Below are 23,667 nucleotides of genomic sequence, written 5' to 3' on the forward strand. Positions count from 1 at the left end.
AAGTGAGTCTTATAGAGCAAAAAATACGGTAAGTCTCACGGCCGCAAAGGCTAACTGAGAACAACAGTTGCCCATGTTTCTCTATGAGACACTGATCTTGGCACATGTCTGATTTGAAGGAGGTAAAACTATCACGACAATTCATGCAGGGATGCAATGGGCAGCCTCCTTTGAAGCGGGTGGCGGTGTGGTGTAAACCGCTGAGCCTAGGGCTTGCCGATCAGAAGGTCAGCAGTTCGAATCCCCGCGACAGGGTGAGCTCCCATTGCTCGGTCCCAGCTCCTGCCAACCTAGCAGTTTGAAAGCACGTCAAAGTGCAAGTAGATAAATAGGTACTGCTCATCTTGTTCTTACATGTTGCTGTAAACGACAACTCCTGTGTTGGAATCTGTGCTGAAACATGGAATCTCCCTTTATTCTTCCAATGACTTAACCAGAAGTTTGGATTTATTTGACTTCCAAGTTTTTGAGACCCTCATCTCCTGTTCATTTGGTGATGGCTGTTTCATGTGTCTCGCCTCTGATCTGCAGAAGAGGATCCAGTGAAAAGCTCCCCAAAGCTGAAAGAGGCTTTCCAAAGGCTGCTCAATGAGTTTCCTTGCAGAATGGAGATTGGAACCCCACTTCCCAGACCAAAAGCATTGCATATTTTAGCAGGCCGTGTAATGTCACATGGAAGCTTTTTCCCTCACTCCTCACTTGATGGTCTCTCTTCCTTGGCTTAAGCCATGTTCAGCAACTGAATACAGTATCCTAAATCCTTTGTTGTTTGGTGGTGGTTGGGAATACTTTGTAAAAAAAGAAGCAGCAAGCCCTTTTCATAAAAAAAAGTCTTGAGATTGTTCAAAGAAATAGAATCTTCACTTCATCCTCCCACCAGTGAGAGCTAGTTATAATGTGTCCTTTTAAACACATTCTCTGCATCTGAAGGCCTGCCTTTTATTAGCAGCTTGGGAAAAAGAAATGTAATAAAGGTCTTATTCCTTTTGAATAATTTCCTTGTCTCCAATTTCTTTTATCTCATTCTATGCCCTTTTAAAATGTGGGTTTTTTTTGTGGGGGGTTATTTGGTTGTTTTTTAATTTTGATTATATATTTTGTTTTATATTTTGATTTTGTTCTGTGAATTGCCGGGTATAGGGCGGTATTTAAAATGAATAAATGAATGAAGCTGGAAAGGGGAGGGAGAAAGGAGTTTTACTATAGAGGGCAAGGCTTGCCACAAAACCACACTCTGCGCGGGAGCTTAAGGCACAAAACGCTTGCCAGATAATTATCCTTAACTCTTTCTGAGAGGTGCACCCTTTCTTAAAGAAAGCGGGTTAAAACTTTGGATATGCAAGTAAATAAATAAATCCCAGTTAATTATGTGTTTCGTGAAATAGCAGCATACAAAGCAAGAGGAGACTCTTGACAACAGCAAAGATATCGTTACCTTTGTAAAAAACCTTTTGTACTTTTTTCGGGTAGGATGCTGATGGCATTCTTGCTCATGTTGACATGGTGATAATATCACAGAATTGTCAGGTTGGTGGAGGGACCGCGAGGGTCATCTAGTCCAACCCCTTTGCAATGCAGGAATCTTTTGCCCAATGTGGGGTCTGAACCCACGACCCTGGATCCACTTCCCTGCTACCAGTGCTGGCCCAGGACATTGTGCATTCTGAGCCAGAGCCCAAATGGTGCTGTGCTTCCGATAGGGCCAGCTTATTAAAAAAAAAAGTCTTGCTGCACCTTTCAGACACCGGCTGGTGCCTTCACCTGCCACTTCCTTATGGCCAGCTTTTGCTACTGCAGTCCATGAGCTTATGCCAGGATTAACTGAATATATAGGTACAAGCTTGCATCTGAGTTCCTGCGAGACAGAGGGGCTGGGGAAGCCCTAGCAGAATCGATGACGGTCAGCCAGTTTTAACGATAGCAAATTTGTGTCCATAGTCTCAGTTGAAAGGCCCTGTTTCACAATTTGTGAACACCGAGGCTCAAGAGATATACAACTTGCTCATGGATCAGGCAAGTTAAGTGTGTGAGACCAAAGCCTTCTCCTTGCTGTTGTTGCTAGCATTCCAAAATTGGGAGTTATAGACTACTTAGCTGATTTACCAAAAGATCCTGATCTGCTTTCTGATCCAGCCCTGGGTGGAGGCTGTGCCTTGGAAAAATGCAGAAAACAGGAAGGTTGTCAGAGGCTGGAACGGCACATTAGCACCTTGGAAAGCACTCTCTACTTTCCCTATGATGAGCTGCAAGAGAATAAATAATGCAAGGCGAGGAGATAGATGCAAATTTGTGTAGTTTTCACGGGCTGCAGGGTTCTGCCTCCCTTGACAGCACACTTGGGGTTTCGTGGCTCAGGATTCTGAATTTTAGCTCAGGTTTATATATAGATCTAATGAACATCCTCCGACTCGGAGAAAAGGATTTCCCCATGATGGGGGGGTGGGGTGGGGAGGCTGCTGTATTGACTGAAGGGGTGGCGAAGCATTGCCTGTGGACTCTGACCCCGCTGCAGCTTTTTCTGACATTGAACATGTTTTAAAAGCTTGCATTTCAGAGGCAGAGCATCTTGGTTTGCATGCAGAAGGTCTCAGGGTTAATTCCGGGCACCTACCGTATTTTTTGCTCTATAAGACTCACTTTTTCCCCTCCCAAAAAGTAAGGGGAAATGTGTGTGCGTCTTATGGAGCGAATGCAGGCTGCGCAGCTATCCCAGAAGCCAGAACAGCAAGAGGCGATCACTGTGCAGCGATCCCTCTTGCTGTTCTGGCTTCTGAGATTCAGAATTATTTTTTTTCTTGTTTTCCTCCTCCAAAAACTAGTTGCATCTTCTGGTCTGGTGCGTCTTATAGAGCGAAAAATACGGTATATTCTCTGCCTTGAAAACCCTGTAGAGCCACTGCCAGTCAGCATAGAATACTCAGCTTAGATGCACATTGGTCTCACTCAGTAGAAAGTAGCATTCTATGCTCCTAAATCTCCCGCAGTCTTTTGCATGGCTTCCCAAGCACACATGAGCTTTGACCTGATAGCCCGACTCCTGAACATCTGACAGTAGGATGGCCTCTCCTTTTGACCGAAGGACAAAGTGGGATAATCCCACAGTTGCCAGATGTCTGATTAAGGAAGCTGTAGTTGCTGCTGTATATCCCCCAAAATAGCACAGCTGCAAACAGCGTAATGGATACCGTTTGCCAGGGAATATTACAGCCACATTGAACTTGCATCATAAATCTGCAGTTTCCTATTACGGTTTTGAATCAGGATTTGGCAACACGGGTTCGCTAGATAGACCGGGGACCAGTTTGAATGTTGCCATATTAAACTTTTCTTTAAAAATCACGATGGGAGCAGCCCTCCCAAGGAGAATGTCAAGCAATCAAAAAACAACAACCCAGGAATTTCAAAGCCACACACTCTTTCTTGACCCACATCTATTTGAAATTGGATAAGCTCTGCAAACATTTTTGTCAGTCGGGTCTCTGCAGCACTCAGCCAATCCTCATTCTTTGCAGCTAGCCTGGAAAACAATGCAATCACTAATTTGAGCACCTTGGTTTTTAATTTAATATTAGTGGTAAGAAAGAGCAGTGGTGGAGTATGCACATTTCTATACTACCTACTTTTTGCTTAACCATTTGCAGTTGTTTATGTGTGAACAGAGGAGGAGAAATGGTGGGTGGTCTGTCTGTGCGCTGCAGCTTTCAACATTTGTGCGTTATTGGAACTGTAAGGTTCGCGCGTGTTTCTAGGTTTGAGATAAGGGTTGAGGTTTTGTATCCCTGTTTTTCTTCAGATTGAAAAAACAACACAGTGTGTATGTTTGTTTGGCTGCTGTGAAACCGCTGGTCAGCAGCATCTTCTGTTGTGGTGAATGTAGTATGTGCAGTTTGTACAAAGGACATACGGAAGAGGCTCGTGCTATTTATTTCTGAAGCTTATAGCTCCTCAACATGTTTCCTCTGTAGTAGGAAGCTGTGGAAGGTGGGGAGGAGTTGCTGGTGTCAATAGTTAAACCCCTTCGGCTTCATCACACTTTGGTTGGGCAGAATATTGCATGTACATTTTCCTTCTCAGTAAGCCAGTTGCCAAGCCTTCATACGTTTTAGAAAAAACCTAGCATCCCAGAGGACCTGGAGCAGACATAGGCAAACTCTGGCCCTCCAGATGTTTGGGACTACAATTTCCCATCATTCCTGACCACTGGTCCTGTTAGCTAGGGATGATGGGAATTGTAGTCCCAAACATCTGGAGGGCCGGAGTTGGCCTATGCCTGACCTGGAGGCATAACTTGAACATCCTCCTCTCTGTCACTGGCTCCTTGTGTGGTGTTGGGTACGATGCTCTGGTATCCTTGCAATCCCAGGGGCAGCCAACTAGCCATGGCGTAGAGCAGAGCTGAAACAATAGCCAAGAGTCACCTTAGAAAATGTATTATTCCATCGGTGTTCAATGATTACAAAAATGATGCATCAGACGACGCGAACTTTAGCATGCTGGTACTGCTGTCTTGTCCCTCTTGCTAAGCATGTGGTGGTGACGTCACATACCCGGGCGCTGTTGTCATTAAACAACGTCCATTTTGCTTCTTAAGGTCCATGAATAATCATAGTTTAGAGGTCCCGGGCCCTAAACAAGTTAGATTATCTTCCACCAGGGCCAGGGCCTTCTTAGTGATGGCTCCGACCTGGTAGAATGCTCTGTCCCATGAGACCAGGGCCCTGCAGGATTGAACTTCCTTCCGCAGGGCCTGTAAGACAGAGCTATTCCGCCTGGCTTTCAATTTGAACTTAGCCTGATCTTTTATTCTGCTTCCTTCCCTCTCCCTCCCCTTTTTGTGAAGATTACCCACTCTGGGATCCCACAGCTAATTCTCCCCTGGTCTCCTCGCTGGCCCAAATAGGACTAACTTAGCCAGCTAGCCCTGGTGATCATCTAATGTTTATTGGATGGATTTCCCCCCTAAATTGATTTTTTATTTTATTGTTATTTACGTTTTTTACCGTATTTTATGCTTTTTTTGTGTAGCATCAATTAAGTGTTTTAAATTTGTTGTTAGCCGCCCTGAGCCTGGTTTCCTGAACCGGGAAGGGCAGGGTATAAATAAAAATAAAAATAAAAATAAAAATATTATTCTTTTCCTCCCCTGCAGGGCCAGGCCATGGTGAGGCCGAGACCCGGGAATGCATCTATTACAATGCCAACTGGGAGTTGGAAAAGACCAACCAGAGCGGGGTGGAGCGCTGTGAAGGGGAGAAGGACAAACGGCTCCATTGCTACGCCTCCTGGAGAAACAACTCCGGCTCCATCGAACTGGTGAAGAAGGGGTGCTGGCTTGACGACTTCAACTGCTACGACAGGTGAGAGGCACAGGCAGAACCAGGGAGCAGCAGCAGCACACTCCTCACTCCCTCTTACATGTGTGCCTGGGTGTCCCTTGCCCCCCAGTCCATGGAGCTTGGAGCTTCAGCCATGAAGTCGCTCAGGCTGGGAGCTTTGTTTATAGAATATGGAAGGTTGGGGAGGCTCCTCCCCTCTTTTCATCTGCAGGGCCACGTGTCAGCGCTGGGCGGGGCCAGAGGCAAAAGTGGGCGGGGCAATGAATGCAAATTTTGCCATCTACCCTACACAACCACTTGAATTTTCAGAGTGGCTGAAACACTTTTTTATCCAGCGCTGTTGTCTTTTAGTCGTGTCCGACTCTTCGTGACCCCATGGACCAGAGCACGCCAGGCACTCCTGTCCTCCACTGCCTCCCGCAGTTTGGTCAAACTCATGTTGGTAGCTTTGAGAACACTGTCCAACTATCTCGTCCTCTGTCGTCCCCTTCTCCTTGTGTCCTCCATCTTTCCCAACATCAGGGTCTTTTCCAGGGAGTCTTCTCTTCTCATGAGGTGGCCAAAGTTTTGGAGTCTCAGCTTCACGATCTGTCCTTCCAGTGAGCACGCAGGACTGATTTCCTTCAGAATGGATCGGTTTGATCTTCTTGCAGTCCATGGGACTCTCAAGAGTCTCCTCCAGCACCATAATTCAAAAGCATCCATTCTTCGGCAATCAGCCTTCTTTATGGTCCGGCTCTCACTTCCATACATCACTACTGGGAAAACCATAGCTTTAACTATACGAGCCTTATTTTTCTAGAAAAAGAGGTGCTGGAACTCAACTCTCTTATAATGGCAATGGCGCCCACCTGAGAGGTGCCGGCCCTGAGATCTGGCGAGGAAAAAAAGCCCTGGTAGTATCTATTGAGATGGACTGGGGTTTTTTTTGGGGGGGGGGACCTTTTAAAATACCTTTTTCTTCACTATTAATTTAAACAACAAAAGACAAACAAAAAAACCCCAGCCAGCTGATCTGCAATTCTTACTATATTAACTGCAACTTGACAATTCCATTCATTCCATTCACAGTTAGTTAATTTCCAGATACACACACAAACACCATCTCAGCTGGAGACTACAGCTATACGTGTCCACCCATAAATAAGCCACAATGACTTTAACAAGAATCATTCCTAGATAAGAGTGTTTAGGGTTGTAGTCTCAGCCTGTTCCTGCTGACATCTAAGGAAGAGCCGTGGCTGAGTGGTTGATCACCTGCTTTGCAAGCAGAAGGTCCCAGGTTCAGTCCCGGGCTTCTCCAGGTAAGGCTGGGAATGTCCTCTGCCTGAAACCTGGCCTCTGCCTGTCCGTGTAGGCAATAGTGAGCTCAATGGACCATTGGTCTAACTCTGTATAAGGTAGTTCCCTCTGTTCCTGCAGTTTCTCTTATCTTCCTAGGGCTTAAGCGTTCTCTTCTCCCGCCCTGCTTTTTTCTGCAATTCATTCATTTCCTATTTCTGCATTGCATCTGTTAGCCGGCGATGTTGCTCTCGACCCCCTCCTGCACGTCCCTTTTTTTTTTTAATCTTCCTAATTTAGTTTATGTTCCTTGTCATTTCTTTGCCTTGCTCAGCCTTCTAAATTGCTGTTCGGCAGTTAGCAGATCAGCCATGCTACACGATCTCCCTGTCGGAGCCTTTTTCTCCTCCTGCTCCTACACAAACCAGATTTCTCCAGTTGGCATTACCACTCTTAAGCTTCCCTTCTTCTTCCCATTCTCGTAGGGTGTGGTGGTGGGATGGCTCTTCGCTTCTCATCTTTTGGCCGGTATAATGCCCTTTATTTCCCCCACACCTCCTGCCATTATTTCCCCCCATCTCAAGCTTTGCGCCGCTGCGTATTTCTTGGTCGCCTTTAATTTATGGATTGCTGCGATGGGTGGTTTTTTTATTCGTGTAGCGCACCTAGTATATGAATTGCTTCTATAAATGGGAATAAATTATGATGACGACAAGTAATCTAATGCCAGCGACTACTGTTGCCACTTCTGCTTGGCGTACCCTCCTCTAAAAGGAATCCCATGAGAATGGGGGGGGGGCAGGGAGAACATGCAAGCCTCCAGATGTTGCTAGACTCCAACTCCCATCAGCCCTATGCAGCATGGCAAGTGGGCAGGGATCATGGGAGTTGTAGTCAAGCAACGAGCCACGGTTTCCTTATCCCTCTTAATAAATGACCCAAACTCCTCCCCTCTATAGAGGGTCATACTTTGCTAACATGCCTTGAGCAAGGACAAAATTTGGTCCACCCCCTTAGATATTTCTTATTTTTACAATAATTTCTATTAACTATTATTTTGTGCCCCTTCAGCTCAGCACCCTGTGCAGGGGAACCGCCTGTATCGCCTTAAATCCGGCGCAGCTTTATGACATCACTTCCTGTTTACTGGCCTCTCCCCGCCCTTGGAAGCACAAGTGCTCAAAAAGCCCAATTTGCCACGTAAATGGGGAGCCTTATACTAAAGTAGCTGCAGTTAGTTTACTAGCCTGCCCCATCAAATTATCCCATGCCTGAAAACCAGCGGAAAGTTCGCAAAACACCTGGAGACTGGGGACCAGAAAGGATTGTGATAGAGGAAGGAAGGAATGCTCCCATCTTTTCAGCAACAAGGAGCAGTTTTATTATACATGACTGCAGGCCTGTTAAATCCCATCTTTTCAACTCCTTTGGTGTATCTACATAGAAGAGCAAACGTTAAAGGCCTTCTTTTCCTCGTAGTCGTGAAATCCAGGAAGCTAAGGAGCTTTTGGGTGTTTTCACACAGCAAATGCTCGATAATTTCTGGCGTGCCCTGAGAAATGTTCTGTACAATTACGTGGAGAGCAGCGTGTTCTTCCGAGAGCCACGTGCTGCAGAAAAGGAGAACTTAGTCATTCAGAGCTGCCTACTGGAGCAGAAAAGCACACTTAGCCAGGGTGATAATGGCCCTGCTTTTAGAGCGGCTGTTTTCATTCTGCCTTCCCAGTGCACCTGTTCACACATACACAGGCATTGTATCTTGTCCCTTGATTACTCAAGTTTTGGCTTACCCTCAGCCAAAGGCTTTGGAAGACTTCTGAAATGTATTGAGGGCTTTCTCCCCGGGTCAGTATTGTACAGTGGTACCTCGGGTTAAGTACTTAATTCGTTCCGGAGGTCCGTTCTTAACCTTAAACTGTTCTTAACCTGAAGCACCACTTTAGCTAACGGGGCCTCCCGCTGCCGCCACACCACCAGAGCACTGTTCTCATCCTGAAGCAAAGTTCTTAACCTGAGGTAATATTTCTGGGTTAGCGGAGTCTGTAACCTGAAGCGTATGTAAAATAATAATAATAATAATAATAATAATAATAATAATAATAATAATAATAATTTATTATTTATACCCCGCCCATCTGGCTGGGTGCCCCCAGCCACTCTGGGCGGCTTCCAACAAAACACTAAAATACCTATTAAACATTAAAAGCTTCCCTAAGCAGGGCTGCCTTCAGATGTCTTCTAAAAGTTTGGTAGTTATTTTTCTCTTTGACATCTGGTGGGAGGGCGTTCCACAGGGCGGGCGCCACCACCAAGAAGGCCCTCTGCTTGGTTCCTGAGGTACCGCTTAGAATGTGCTTCTAACCATAAACAATAACTGAAAGCTGAGGACTATAACTAATAGAGCAGAAACAATTCCTAGGAACACACAAAGCCTCCCTACACAGGGTCAGTCAAAACATTGGTCTACCTAGCTTAGTACTGTCTATACTGACTGGTAGCAGTTTTTCAGGGTTTCAGGCAGGGAATCTTTTTCCCAGCCCTACCTGGAGGTGCTGGGAATCGAACCTGTGAACCTCCTGGATGCAAAGCAGATTATCTGCCACTGAGCTACCCTGAGTTTGCCCTCCCCTTTTGGGAAGTGGCGCAGACTGAGCCCTGAGGAAAAGGTGGACAATGAGAATGGGAGGAAGATTGGTGGGAGGAACATTTAATGATGATAGGATCATAGAGTTGAAATGGACCCCCAAAGCTTGTCTAGTCCTACCCAACTGCAATGCAAGAATCCCAACTAAATTATCCATGGCAGATGGCCATCCATCTTCTGCTTAAAAACCTCCAAGGAAGGAGAGGCCACCACCTCCCAAGGGAGGACTGTTCCACTGTCAAACAGCTCTTGCGGTCAGAAAGTTCTTCCTGATGTTTAGTCAAAATCTCCTTTCTTGTAACTTGAAGCCATTGGTTTGGAAGCCGTCGGTTTTCCTGCCTCCAGAGCAGGAGAAAACAAGCTTGCTCCATCCTTCGTGTGAGAGCCCGTCAGATATTTGAAGATGGCTACCGTATCTTCCTCTCGGTCTCCTTTTTTCCATGGTTAAATATACCCAGCTCCTTCAACCGTTCCTCATACGGCTTGGTTTCCAGACCCTTGATCATCTTGGTCGCCTGCCTCTGCACATGTTATTATTTAATTAAATAAAATAATAGTCAGGGATTGATCCCGGGACCTTCTGGGTTCAAGTCAGATGCTTTGCCACTATGCTATGGTCCATATAATCCAGGCTTCCTGAAACTTGGCCCTCCAGATGTTTTGAGACTACAGTTCTCATCATCCCTGACCACTGGTCCTGCTAGCTAGGGATCATGGGAGATGTAGGCCAAAAACATCTGGAGGGCTGAGTTTGAGGAAGCCTGATATAATCAGTAGCCACTGATTGAATCCTCTTTGGAAGGACAGAGGGCACTGCAGGGAAATTTGTTGGCATATAGCTTCCGTTACAGAAAGCTTGAGGTAGTTACCCAAGGTTTCTGTCCTGTTGTCTTCCCTTTCCATCAGTACAGAGCTCCTGGAGCCAACTGCAGTTCCTACACGAGGCATTGGCCACAAGTGTGAGCAGCTATTTGTGCAAATGAATCGACGGGCATAACTTATAAATGAGCTCAGAGCTTGCTGCCTGATAAGCCGCGGCTCATTGCTCGATAGCATCACACAGGAAGCAGTTGCCACAAATCATTCTCCCTTATCACATTGGCTCAGATCATCGCTTGACCAGGGGAAGCAGGTCAGGCTGCTGCAGAAGAAGGAAAATCTGTGGTTCAGAAACATCGTAAAGCAATTTTTGCTTCCCTGAAGGGTTTAGTCTATACACTTCCAAAAGCAATCGTTGATAAGTGGAAGAGTTGGTGCAGTGTTGTTAAGTAGCATCTTAAGATAGGACATCCTTGGTCCAGAATTTGAGTTCAGTCACTGAGCTAGCTGCATAGTCTTGGTCAGGCTGTTGCCTTCTCGCACTCAGTCTCCACGTCTATTTTGTAATATGGGGAAAGTGTGGCTTTTAATTCACAGGATTATCCCCACAAAAGCTACCTGCCAAGCCCCTTCTCCTGTAGCAAAATAACAAATTGCAGGTGTGCAGTGGTGAACGTTCCACTCACCCGCATTTTCTCCCTTGAGTTTTCAAACTCAAATGTTTTGTCAAACTCAAATGCGTCACACACACCACAATTGTGCTAATAGCAAATGCTAATTTGTTGCAGGATGGAGGAAATAATGGAAGGAGGATACAGACAAGTTCATTCTCTTACATTTTTTTTAAAAACAACAACAACAACTATTCTTTAGACTCTTTGGGCCTTAGAGCTTAAGGGGAAAGTAAACAACTCACATTCCACTTTAGTTTTGATTTTTTTCTTAGGCTTTTAAATCCTTTGAACGATCCAAATGCTGAAGTTTCCGAGGGTCATTTGGATGAACTTGAATTGAACTGTGAACTGAGCATGGAACTGAACTAGTTCACTTTGTAAAGGGACAACCTCAAAGTGGAACTTGTTCCTTAACTCGAGAACGAGATCGGGTTCCTTTGAAAAATGGAATTTTCCGAGCTCTGGGGGCAAACATCATTTGTAGCACAATAGTTTGAAGCAGAGGACGGCAACTGCCTTCATACAGGTGCGGTTTAATTGCGGCAATGCTGTGCTGGCAGGCATTTGCTGGCATCATTTACAGGTGGATTTGGTGCAATCTGCCACAAGAGAGAAGACTCGTTGCCAGCAAAGTCCCACATGTAAATTACTGCTTTTTTTTAAAAAAAAAAAAGCAAGCAAACCCCCAAACTGCTGCTTATGGTGTCTTTGTTGTTTAGTCGTGTCCGACTCTTTGTGACCCCATGGACCAGAGAACGCCAGGCCCTCCTGTCTTCCCCTGCCTCCCGCAGTTTGGTCAAACTCATGCTGGTAGCTTTGAGAACACTGTCCAACCATCTTGTCCTCTGTCGTCCCCTTCTCCTTGTGCCCTCCATCTTTCCCAACATCAGGGTCTTTTCCAGGGAGTCTTCTCTTCTCATGATGTGGCCAAAGTATGGTGTCTTAACTTTGGGAAATGTTCTAATGGCACCATGAAAGAATCCGTTAAACAGCCATGGCTGTTTCGTGTCCCTTACTCCTCTGCACATGGCTCTGGGGAAGAAACATGGGGGCAGCTGGCCTTTTCAGGTAGCTTAGCCCTGGCCTTTCAGCTCGTAATAACATTGCTGCACTGGCTCTGTGTGGTGCTGGAAAGGTTCCTTGTCCCTTCTGCCTGTTTCCTTTGAAATACAAGGGGGAGGCAACGTGTGGGCATGTATATGTTCTCAAAGCGCAAGGATATTGGAGCTAAACTTGTATATTGAAGCTATACCTTTAAGAGTTTTAACTCGCCCTTCTGCAAAGTTCCTGTGCGCGTAAAGGGCTCTTGAGATCTCATGCGGCGAGCTTTCTGCCTCCTTATAACAAAAGGTTCGGTGGATTGGCAAAATACAGCAGAAAGCCGGCATTAAATAGGATAAAGACAATTCATTGTACACCTTTCTTCTGAGGGCAATATAAGAATCCACTGACTTTTATCTTATTTTCTTTTGTGTTGTCTTGCTGTATATATTTATATATATAGGCAGGAATGTGTGGCCACAGAAGAGAGCCCACAAGTGTTTTTCTGCTGCTGCGAAGGAAACTACTGCAATGAAAAGTTCACTCACTTACCCGAAGTTACTGGCCCAGAAGGTGAGGCTTTTGTTTATCAAGAACAAAACTCTTTGTATTGGAAGCCGGCTTCAGTGGGTTTCTGCTAACCTTGAATTCCTGGCTCAGCAATAGAACACGGAACCTAATTAGAGCAGTGGCATTTCATATTGCAGAGTCGAGGAGTTCTCAAAAGTTTCTACAGAATGTTGCTTAGTTGTTTCCCGGTCTTCTGGGTGAGGTGAATTGCAAGCTAGTCTCTCTCCACCTGTGGAAAAAAAAGAAATGCGCCCCTTTTCTCTCTGGCAGGATTTCTGGGGTGCATCACTGCAGGCAGAGCGCTTGTGGGAAGGGAATGAGATAGTCTGGTTTACACAGATTTAGCTAAGTATCTCAATTAGCTCTCGGCCAAATGGCAGCTGGCAAGGTAAGTGGTGGTGCTAAGGAAGATAGGAAGCGGCTGAATAACGATCTGTTGATTCATCTAGCTCAGCATGGTCTACTCTCACTCCCAGGGGGCAGCCCAGTGTTTCAGGCAGGGGTCTCTCCTAGTCCTACCTGGATGTGCTGGGGATCGAACCCACAACCTTCTGCTTCCCAGGCAGGTGTTCTGCCACTGAGCTATGGCCCTCCCCCAGTGCAGAGGCTAGACTTGGGCAAGCCAGGTTTCCAAACCCAGAACCAGCTTGGCCAAATAACCAGGTTGCTTGAAGCAAACAAGGATTCAGAATCTCTGTTAAAATCCAAATCCAATCCAAGCGGTATAAAGCGAGCAAGGCCACGAACAGAAAGCCAGAGCAAGGTGCATTGTGATATTTTTTCCCTTTCAAAATAACGCTTTGTAACATGTAATGACAAAGCCAACCGAATTTAAATGCAGGAGGGGGAAAATAATTTCTTCCTTCGGGTTTTTTTTTTTTTTTTTTTTTGCTGAATCAGATTGGAGGTAAACAAATGAGTCAGTAATTCCTTTCCCCGCTGCGTTGATATTGCACGGATGGATCCAGTAGCATTCAGACCATTTGCGAGCGACACATTATAGTCCTTTTGAAATGCGTTTTTTAAAAAAAAGTTGCCAAGGTGAAACTTTGCATTAGCAGCACCCTTAAAACTCAGGGCACTTAAACTCATCTAGCAGTGTAACTGTGAAAAACACCAAGAGCAAAAACGTCCATCTGTATATAAGCTAAAGGCCAGTACTGATGCAGACTCGGGTAGAAAAAACCTTCACCTGAAAGATCGGTGGGGAAAGGAAGCTCTTCAGCATAAGCCAGAAAGTGGACAGAGAGACAGCGCCTGTCTGAGATGTAATGGGAAGTAGTTCCAAAAGATTGAGCCCTCACCAAAGAGGAGTCCTGATGAGATGGTATCTACATGGAGGGCCTCCCCTACAGAGTATAGTGATCAATATGAAGGGCAAGACAATCTTTTGAGTATCCTGGTCCCAGGCAGTATAATGCTTCTTTGTACAAAGGTACCAGCACCTTGAACCTAGCCAGGTGGTTCATTTGAAGCTATTCCCAACTGAAAACTTAGTCGTGATGGCTGCATTCTGCCTCTGCAATTGGAGACAACATGTCCCTGGGTAATAGTTGATGGGGATCACAGGTGGGGAGAGAGTTGTTTTGCTGGTGGGCTTCCCAGAGGCACCTGGTTGGCCATGGAGGACAGGATGCCACACGCAGCCGGCTTTGCCATTAAGCAGACTGAGGAGGAGGCCTCAGGCAGCAGAAGCCCCTAGGGTGGCTGCCCCGTGGGCGCCCTGCTGCCAGCACAGAAGTGCTGCCAGCACTGGCTAAAATCACACCTGAAATTGCCCAGATCAGGCACAATCTCTCCTGAAATTGCAGGAGTGTGGGCAGAGAAGCAGGGCCAGTGGGAGCAGGTATGGTGGGAGGGACAGGGCAGGGGGGAGTGACGCTGCTCCTTTCTCCTCAGGTGGCAAAGCAGGACGTTCCACCCCTGATCCTGGACTAGGATGGGCCATTGGCCTGATATAGCAAGGACTCTTTTTATCTTCTCTAACTTGAGGTATGGGAAGCGGGTGGTGCTGTGGGTTAAACCATAGAGCCTAGGGCTTGCCAATCAGAAGGTCAGTGGTTCGAATCCCCGCAATGGGGTGAGCTCCCGTTGCTCCTGCCCACCTAGCAGTTTGAAAGCATGTCAAAGTACAAGTAGATAAATAGGTACCACTCCGGCGGGAAGGTAAACGGCTTTTCTGTGTGCTGCTCTGGTTCACCAGAAGCGGCTTAGTCATGCTGGCCACATGACCCGGAAGCTGTACGCCGGCTCCCTCGGCCAATAAAGCGAGATGAGCGCCACAACCGCATAGTCGTCTGCGGCTGGACCTAACGGTCAGGGGCCCCTTTACCTTTAGCTTGAGGTAATGGTGTGTAGTGACTGGAACATATTTGTATGTTGAGGGTTTCATGCAGAAATCACCCACGGAATTTGTGTCACAATCAGACCTGAGGAGTCTGATAGGCCCACATATGGCCACAGATCTTCTCAGGGCATTGATGATGCTGGAAGCGTCGGATGAACTCAAGGATCTTGATTTGGGCAGCAAGGATACTCAAACACGTAAAGAGAACTGCCCAACGCTTACTGTTAGCTTGACCTCCCCTTGTCTTGCCTGTAACCACGCTCCAAGGTCTGAGGACGTCGAGGCCCACATTGGTGAAACGTGGTTCACTGCACAAAAGCAGGTCAGAGCAGTTTACTCCTAGTGGCAGCAGAATTGGTGCCTCGGGATCCAGAGTGGGAATCTGATCGGCGATCGATCTAAGATCTTGTTTCAATGTACGAAGCTTAGCTTCAAGCGCCGCAGCTTCTCTCCTGATGAGCCTGGATAGCTCAGTTGGTTAGACCATGGTGCTGATAACACCAAAGTTGCAGGTCCGATCCCTGTATGGACCAGCTGCATATTCCTGCATTGCAGGGGGTTGGACTAGATGACCCTTAGGGTCCCTTCCAACTCTACAGTTCTGTGATTCTGTGATTCCTCAAGACTTCTTCCTTCCTGGCGAACTCGACGCGCTTTCCCGCAGCTGCTGCCTCATCCTTCATGAGGGTTACTTCATTTGCCATACACAATGCTCTGGATGGATACGACGATCTGTTGGCGTAAGAGTGGGAGTGAGAGCTCCCTGTCAGCGAGGAGCGGCGAGAACAAGGAGAGTGTTTGTGCTGTGAGGAGGGGCGTTCTGAAGCGACTACTGCCGAACTTGCGATGGAGCTGGAGCAAGACCTGAACAGTAGAGAAGCCTGGGCCTCTGCCTTGAGAATGCGGCTTTGGTTCATCAGCTGTCTTGCCAGCCTCTGTGAGAAGCGCTGCTTCTTGTTCCTTTATGCCAGGCATGTCCAAAGTCCGCTTCAGGGGCCTAATCCGGCCCGCTGGTCGGCTTAATCTGGCTTCTGTGGCAGTTTATTTCCTGAGGTAAAATCCTAAAAAAAACACCTTAAAAAAAAAGCTCAACAAGTTCGGTTGGTCCTTTGGTTGGCCCCCACGGCCCTTCATCTCATCAAATCTGGCCCTCTTTGAAAAAGACACCACTGCTTTATGCTCTTCAAAGTGTTCATGGCCTCATGGAAAGTGGAGTCCCTCTGGCCGTTCACCTGCTTGAAATGCTGCCACTCATCGCAGGTATCGCTGGGGTGTAGTTGCGCAAAAATGGCGGAGAGGCAATCTGTGTAAGATGTCCTTTGCACCAGGCGTTTGGCCAAGCAGGTCCTCTGGTGAGGCATATTTTCCAGGAGTGTTGCACCACCAGTCTCCAGAATGTCTTTCCTCAACCTCTCCCAGGCTCTGTCAAGCTGCCCTAGCCGATTTGCCTTCTGTTCCTCTTAAGGTAGCTCTCATTTTGGGGGTCAGCTTCCTAAGTCTGTTTTGACCTGAAGGCCCTGTGTCACCTTTAGTTGTATCAGAAGCTACTTCCTGTCTCTTCCCCTGTTTGGTTGTGTTTTCAGAATGGTCTCCCATTTTCTTTAAGAATTTGGTTCAAATACACTTAAAATTGGCAGGCTGCGGTAACATATCTCAACACTAGATTAGGTGTGGCTTTCTCTGGAGGGTTTTATTCCTGTAATCTTTCAGTTTGAGAAGGTATGTGGGCTTTGCAGTTGAGAATTAGCACTTCAATGGAATTGCAGTGGAGAAGGCTTGCTGGGTTGCATAAGTTTGCAGAGTTGCTAGGAAGTTCTTCAATGCAGAGGGTAGGTAGGGAGAATCCCAGGGCTAGGGAGCTTGCAGGCTGATACTTTGAGAACCTTGTTTGCATTTGTAAATTGCTCTGGGAGACCAACAGGGCTGGTTTCACATGCACAAAGGGAAGGCTGATTTGTAAACCACTTTCAGTTGCAAATTCTTGTTAGGGAGAAAGAGAGCGCATCATTCATTCGTCCTTACTGTTCTGCCTGGAGATTTCTCTCTCTTTGTGGATAGTATTAACAAAACTCCACAAAGCTCTCATGCATAGATTTATTGGAAGATAATCAAGGCACATGTAGAAATTTTGCTCATATTCCAATAGGCTGTTCTATGGCTCTGAATGAAGATGATTACAGTAGAAGCTTTTCATGAAGTTCTCTGTGGAGCTCTGTAAGGATGAAGTGAATTCGAACTTCTTCTTGGACTTTGCCATAACTAGGCTGCCACTAGAATACAAAGGAGAAAGGGAGGCTTCTTCCCGCTCTGGCCAGAGCCAATAGGAGGGAGGTATTTTCCTGCTCTCTGGCAGAGCCAATAGAAGGTAGACTATTGGTGTGCCTACATTTCCCAACCTGCCTTGGGGTCTCAAAAGGGGGGAAAGGCACCATCTTTTCTTAAAGGGGCAGCATTGTTATTCCTTCAACCTAATACTAATACGCAGATTTGCTATCACTAAATAACTGACCCCTGTGAGGGCAGAACGGGGTGTGGGTGTGTGAGGGAAAACAGATCAAAGAGGTGCAGTAACAAAAATGCAATGTAATAAACTCCTATACAGTCTTATATAAATTGATATAGTGTTATTATCCTATTAATGCATGCAGATATTAATAGCCTATTACATTCTGTGTAAACTCAAATCCCCACTCAGCCATATGTGACCGTGGAGGCAGCCAACTGTCTCTCAGCCTAGCCAACCTCACAGGGTTGTTTTGGGGGTATTAACGCAATAAACAAATTAAAATAAATTAAGAACCGAAATCCAACCAGGGTGGTGGAATTCTGCCTTGGGATGCCGGAGCGAACAGTCGTTTCGTCTTAAGCGGCAAGACAATTCTTACCCTGTCTGAGATCCTTACTGTTTCTTCCCTCTTCTTCCTGCAGTGGTCTATGAGCCTCCACCGCCAAGCCTCTCGCTGCTCAACATTCTGGTTTACTCTCTGCTTCCCATCATTGCCCTCTCCATCGCCATTCTCCTTGCCTTCTGGATGTACCGTCACCGCAAGCCCCCCTACGGGCACGTCGACATCAGTGAGGTAGGCGAGAAGCAAGGGGCACCTGGGAAACTAAGGGTGGTTTCAGGCGGTTAAGCATTGCCAGAAACTGCTTCTGCAAATGGGATTTAGAAAGGGAGAGCTGGGCAAATAAACAGGGAAGAAGCTGCTGATTCTCTTCGCGCAATAGCCGGTTCTTGCTGTGGAATCTGTGGCGCGACAGTCTTCAGCAGTGGCGTAGCGTGGGGGGTGCAGGGGGGGCCGGCCGCACCGGCCGCAACATCTGGGGGTTAGGGTTAGGGGGCGCAAATCCACGGGTTAGGGGGCGCAAATTACTTGCCTTGCCCCGGGTGCTGACAACCCACGCTACGCCACTGGTCTTCAGCCACGTGGTTTTCTTTTCCCCTCATGCAACAGCTGGTTGCTGTTGTGCAACCTGTTTTGTAAGTACCTTTAGTAATGTACTTGCCTTTCCGCTTATGCAGCAATGTTTTGACCGCGCAATAAGCACTCTGCAAAGCGCCTTTAACTTAGCGCAATCCCATGAATACAGGCTGTTTGCCTCCTGAGGACCAGACGCTGGGGAGAAACAAGAGAAAGAAACTGTCCCTTTGAGCACCGTTTGTGAGCTTCCCAGAGGTGTCTTAACTGGCTACTATTTGGCTAGATGGTGGATTAAACGGACCTTTCCACCCAGTTTGTTCTGTGTTGTTGTTTTTTATAAAAAAACCACACAAAACAAAATGGCTCCCCGTACTCTGTTTCAAACGTAATTGGGGAAGGCAGGGCGGTTTAGGTATGGCCAAGAAAAAGTGTCATAGTCGCCACAAAACAACCTTGGAATATCTCATACAGAATATTACTTTTTAAAAGTTCTGTGACTGTTGGGTGAAAAGTTGCTTGAGTTTGCACTGGCCTAATTTTCCTGTTGAATTAACACTTTTAGTTAGGATAATGCATGACGCTAAAGTCAGTCAACTGAAAGACTGGAAGGAAATATTTCTTTTATTTCTTTTCATTGTTTTCTTTACTGAATCAGACTTTTGAGGTTGAGAAACAAGTCAGTGCCATTCCTTAGCATTGAAAGTGTACAGATGGATACATTTAAGTGTTAAGGCACATTAGTCCTTTTCAAATGCATTGTGATAAAAACTTACCAAGGTCAGACTTTGTATTCGTAGAGCCCTTACAGTTTGGAGACTTGGGCAAATTACATATTTAGCTTTTTAAAACAATGTTCAATGTGGGCATGCAACAATCAGATATCTTCAAGTATGTCTCATGTGTACATTCACCATGGGGCTGAGATTGGCTCCAGCTCCCCCATTCAGTGTACCCGCAGCGGCAAAAACTTGGGTTTGCTTTTACATAACGTGCGAAACGAACTTCGATGTAAATAGCGAATGTAAGGAATGGCATTAAGTAAAACAGAAGTGGTGGCCCATTTTACCTGCCTTTCCTGCTCCCCTCCTTGAGAAAGTGGGCCACTACTTCTATTTTACTTGAAGCCATTCCTTACATCCGCTATTTACCTCTGAGTAAGTCCTGAGTAGGGGATGCGGGTGGCTCTGTGGGTTAAACCACAGACCCTAGGGCTTGCCGATCAGAAGGTCGGCGGTTCGAATCCCCGCGATGGGGTGAGCTCCCATTGCTTGGTCCCTGCTCCTGCCAACCTAGCAGTTCGAAAACACGTCAAAGTGCAAGTAGATAAATAGGTACCGCTCCGGCGGAAAGGTAAACGGCATTTCCGTGCGCTGCTCTGGTTCGGCAGAAGAGGCTTAGTCATGCTGGCCACATGACCCGGAAGCTGTACGCCGGCTCCCTCAGCCAATAAAGCGAGATGAGCGCCGCAACCCCAGAGTCGGCCACGACTGGACCTAATGGTCAGGGGTCCCTTTACCCTTTACCTTTAAGTCCTGAGTAAGCTTCCTGGGAATAGGAGAGCCCCTCGCCTACATTTATGTCACCAGGCCCAGGCTGGAAGACCTAAGAGATGCTTCTCCCGGTTTGAAATTGAAAAGACTGCCTGTAGGATCCTTGGGAATCCTCTAATTATATCCTGGGGGAGGCATCTGGCAATCCAGCATTAGTTCATTAGTTCGTTCTATACCTCAACCAGCCTGGATTAGGGAAAAGTAGGCACACAATAATTTCCAAAATAATTATACATTCTTTATCCATCTTCTGAGAAAAATACAAAACCTTGTGCAAAGCCACAGAAACTTGCAAACTACCCGGTCTAAGATTAACTTAGTTTGGTGTTGTTCACAATACCGAGAGATACTAGTGAAGTTGCAGATGGATGTTAATGAAGTTGTAGACAGGGTGCTGGCGTTTTGCACCTGTTTTTTGCCCTGGCAGTCCAAATACAACTTCACTAGCCTCTCTCGGTATTGTGAACAACACCGAACTTACTTTTATTGCTATCTTCATGAACTTGCCTAAAAAGATAAAGAAAACAAAAGACTGAGTTAAGCATTTGAAAAATCTATTGAAAGCAGACATTGTAAGTTCATCTTAGACTGGGTAGTTTGCAAGTTTCTGTGGCTTTGCGCAAGGTTTTGTATTTTTCTCAGAAGATTGATAAAGAATGTATAATTCTTGTGTGTATATTAGTTTCCATGTTGCATGAGTCGTACTACTTCTTTCAGCAGCACAGGTTGCATTTTTCTAGCATTATTGGGTTAGGGAAAAGGCACAATAGAGCTCACACCCACATTTGGTCATACCTGAAACAAAAACATCCCCAACTTCCAACTTATCTCTTTATATCTCACCCCCCACACCTTGTTTGCAGGACCCGGGTCTGCCACCCCCTTCTCCGTTGGTTGGACTTAAACCGTTGCAGCTGTTGGAGATCAAGGCCAGGGGCCGCTTCGGCTGCGTCTGGAAAGCTCAGCTGATGAATGACTACGTGGCAGTCAAAATCTTCCCCATACAGGTGAGTGCCAGGACTGTACCTGCCATTCAGAATGACTTGCTTCCCAATGGCTGCTTGGAGCAGGGAGTCCAAATATATTATCATTGGATTGTAGAGTTGGAAGGGACCACGAGGGTCGCCCCCCTGCAATGCCCGCCTCTTGTTGGTAACTGATTTTTAACCGGAGCCCCATTTTTAATTGAGCGACCATTTGTAGGATCAGAAATACTGGCACACCTGGAGACCGTATGGGCTGTTTCAAACTTCAAGCCAAGTGTCTGGAAACCTGTGGCTCCGCAGATGCTATTTTTATTCAGTTCCCATCAGCTCCAGCCACACGGCCCAATGGCCAGGGCATGATGGGAATTGTAGTCCAACACCATATGGAGGCCCAAACTTTCTACGAATCTTGTATTCCTTCTCCTTTGGGTTGGTTTGCTGCTTCTTTGTTTCTTGATGTAGACCATAGATCACAGACCATAGATCATAGGCTCATTGGAGTTAGAAGGGACCCTGAGGATCATCCAGTCCAGCCCCCTGCAATTTCAGGAATATTCAGCTATCCCATACAGAGATCAAACTTGCAACCTTGGTGCTATCAGCACCACTCTTTGGTATGGTTGTCCCCAATGTACGCTTGGTTTATTTTGCATTGTACGCTGCCACGAGCAATTATAATGGAGAGACACAATATAAAAGCACTGTGGGTTGGTGGAGAATTAAAAGTCACATTAAAAAGATATTGGGATATGAAATCCCCACGATGTCAGTGGTTCCTGAACTTTCACCCTTTGGGCCGCTTGCAAATCACTGAGGGTCTTAGTGAGCCATTTGATGGTTTTTCCGCCTGTATTGCAGCTGGATGCTGTATGGTTTTAAATTGTATTTTTATTGCTTCTTTTATTTCTTATGTATTGTGTTTCGTACCATTCAAATTCCAGCGTAGTAAAATGCAATACAAGAAATAAAAGATGCAATAAAAGATGCAATTAAAAATCAATAGGAAGAATATAATGCATTGGATGTGTCGTCTCCCGTCTTCAGCCACAAATCTGCGGAGACACCATGGAGCGCCTGAACGAAGGACTACAGTGGGGAATGTTCCCCCCTTCCCAACATCTAGTGTTCTTTTTGCTAAGTTATGTGGGTGGATTGGTCAGTGAGACCAGACCACAGGTCTCTTACATGGTCTCTTACATGCAGGCTGCACACAGAACACTTTGTGAGAAAATGTGGAGACTGACCAGCACGTAGGTGTGGAAACTATTGGAATCTGGCTGGTTCTGGCTTCTGAGATTCAGATTTTTTTTTTCTTGTTTTCCTCCTCCAAAAACTAGGTCTTATAGAGCAAAAAATACAGTATATACGGGTCTGATTTGGGTAAAACTCAGGATTCTCTGTTGCTACGTAATGCAGGGTCTATTAAATGCCATCCTCCTTGAGCTACATAGATTTAAATCAGTAAGAAAATGGCTAAGGTGCATAGAAGACGGAGTCCCCTTGGAGCTGGGAGGTCTACCCCATAAGCAAATGTAGAACTCCTTGAATTCTTGGGCCTTCAGGTTGGCTATCTGGAGCGGCATTTGGCATCCTCGCTGGACACAAAAGTTCAAGGGCTCCCACCTCATTTATCTCGTTAGCAACCTCCACCTCCCACAGCGCTTGCTGTTTATGAGCTGGGCTGATGGCCACACATTGACAGGGCACTTTTGCTTGAGTTCAGATGTTACATATTTGTGTTTCGGTAGTGATACGAAAGAACCTTGCTCTGCAGCACCCAAAAGACATTGGAGCAGGTCTCGTGGCAGAGCCAAACTAGACAAGGCTCCGTGCTTTCAATAAGCAGTTGCGTGAATGGGGTGTTAAGACGTAAATAGCAACTGCCTTCCCCTCTTCCCCCAGTTCAGATACAGACCCTGGCTGGTGAGGTGGTGTGCCATGGAAGCTTTGCAGGAAACACGCACAAACACACCAATGCTTGCTACTTGCGTTCATGCCAACGGGGGATTTTCTGCCCATGCAAAGAGCGATCGCAGGCTGGGTGGGAACCTCCTGTGCTTGCCATTACCTTTAAAAAAGCCATCTGCTCAATGGTTAATTGCAAAAGCGGCGTATCATCTCCACTGTGGTTCCATTATAAATCTGAGCTAATCAAGTGTTTTGTGATTATCAGAGGTGGCTCTGTTTTTTTAAAAAAACAACAACTTTGGGAGACCTCTAGGCATTCCACCCCCACAACCCCCCCCCCACTTTGTGTATTAAAGCTTTTGCCCAGGGCTGAAAGCAAATAGCCTATTTTAAATTGCTGTTTGTACCTAGAAAATCAGTGACTCATTTATCTAAGAACAGCACTTACTTTCTGCATAATTAACAATGCTTTCTTGGTTGTTTCTTTTTGGTTTTTTTCTAAACGGGCACTCCTCTGAAATGTCCGCACTTCTTTTCTGTTCTGGAAACAGAACAGAACAGTGTGCCACGTTGGCACCGTAGAGAAAATGCTTGGTGCTGAGACGTTGGTGCCCTTTTGCTCCTCCCTCATAAGTCAGAAAACTGCACTCGGCCTTAGCTTGGCAATGTGTGAATCAGGAAACTCCGATTCACAGCTTCTGAACGAGACAGTTTAGAGGTTATGGGTGGCGCTATGGTCTAAACCACAGAGCCTAGGGTTTGCTGATCAGAAGGTCGGTGGTTCGAATCCCCACAACGGAGTGAGCTCCCGTTGCTCGTTCCCAGCTCCTGCCAACCTAGCAGTTTGAAAGCACGTCAAAATGCAAGTAGATAAATAGGTACCGCTCTGGCGGGAAGGTAAACAGCATTTCCGTGCGCTGCTCTGGTTCACCAGAAGCGGCTTAGTCCTGCTGGCCACACAACCCGGAAGCTGTACGCCGGCTCCCTCAGCCAGTAAAGCAAGATGAGCACTGCAACCCCAGAGTAGGCCACGACTGGACTTAATGGTCAGGGGTCCCTTTACCTTTATACACATTTTAGATTCCTGCT

General features: G+C 46.4%; 1 protein-coding gene across 3 annotated transcripts in view; it reads left to right on the top strand.

Annotated features, from left to right (window-relative positions):
* ACVR2B (activin A receptor type 2B) overlaps positions 1-23,667 on the top strand; it is a 137,178-nt gene that overhangs the window by 85,009 nt on the left and 28,502 nt on the right. For all 3 annotated transcript variants that reach the window (XR_014503675.1, XR_014503676.1, XM_083406590.1), the window contains exons 2-5: positions 5,150-5,357; positions 12,259-12,368; positions 17,641-17,792; positions 20,548-20,691. Coding sequence is in view for 1 of the 3 variants with exons in the window: in XM_083406590.1 (XP_083262716.1) it covers positions 5,150-5,357; positions 12,259-12,368; positions 17,641-17,792; positions 20,548-20,691 (614 nt within the window). In the remaining 2 variants the exon portion in view is untranslated. The remainder of the gene's footprint in view (positions 1-5,149; positions 5,358-12,258; positions 12,369-17,640; positions 17,793-20,547; positions 20,692-23,667) is intronic.

This window comes from Podarcis tiliguerta (genome assembly GCF_965153285.1).
Source record: "Podarcis tiliguerta genome assembly, chromosome: 12".
In the NCBI taxonomy this organism is placed as follows: Eukaryota; Metazoa; Chordata; class Lepidosauria; order Squamata; family Lacertidae; genus Podarcis; species Podarcis tiliguerta.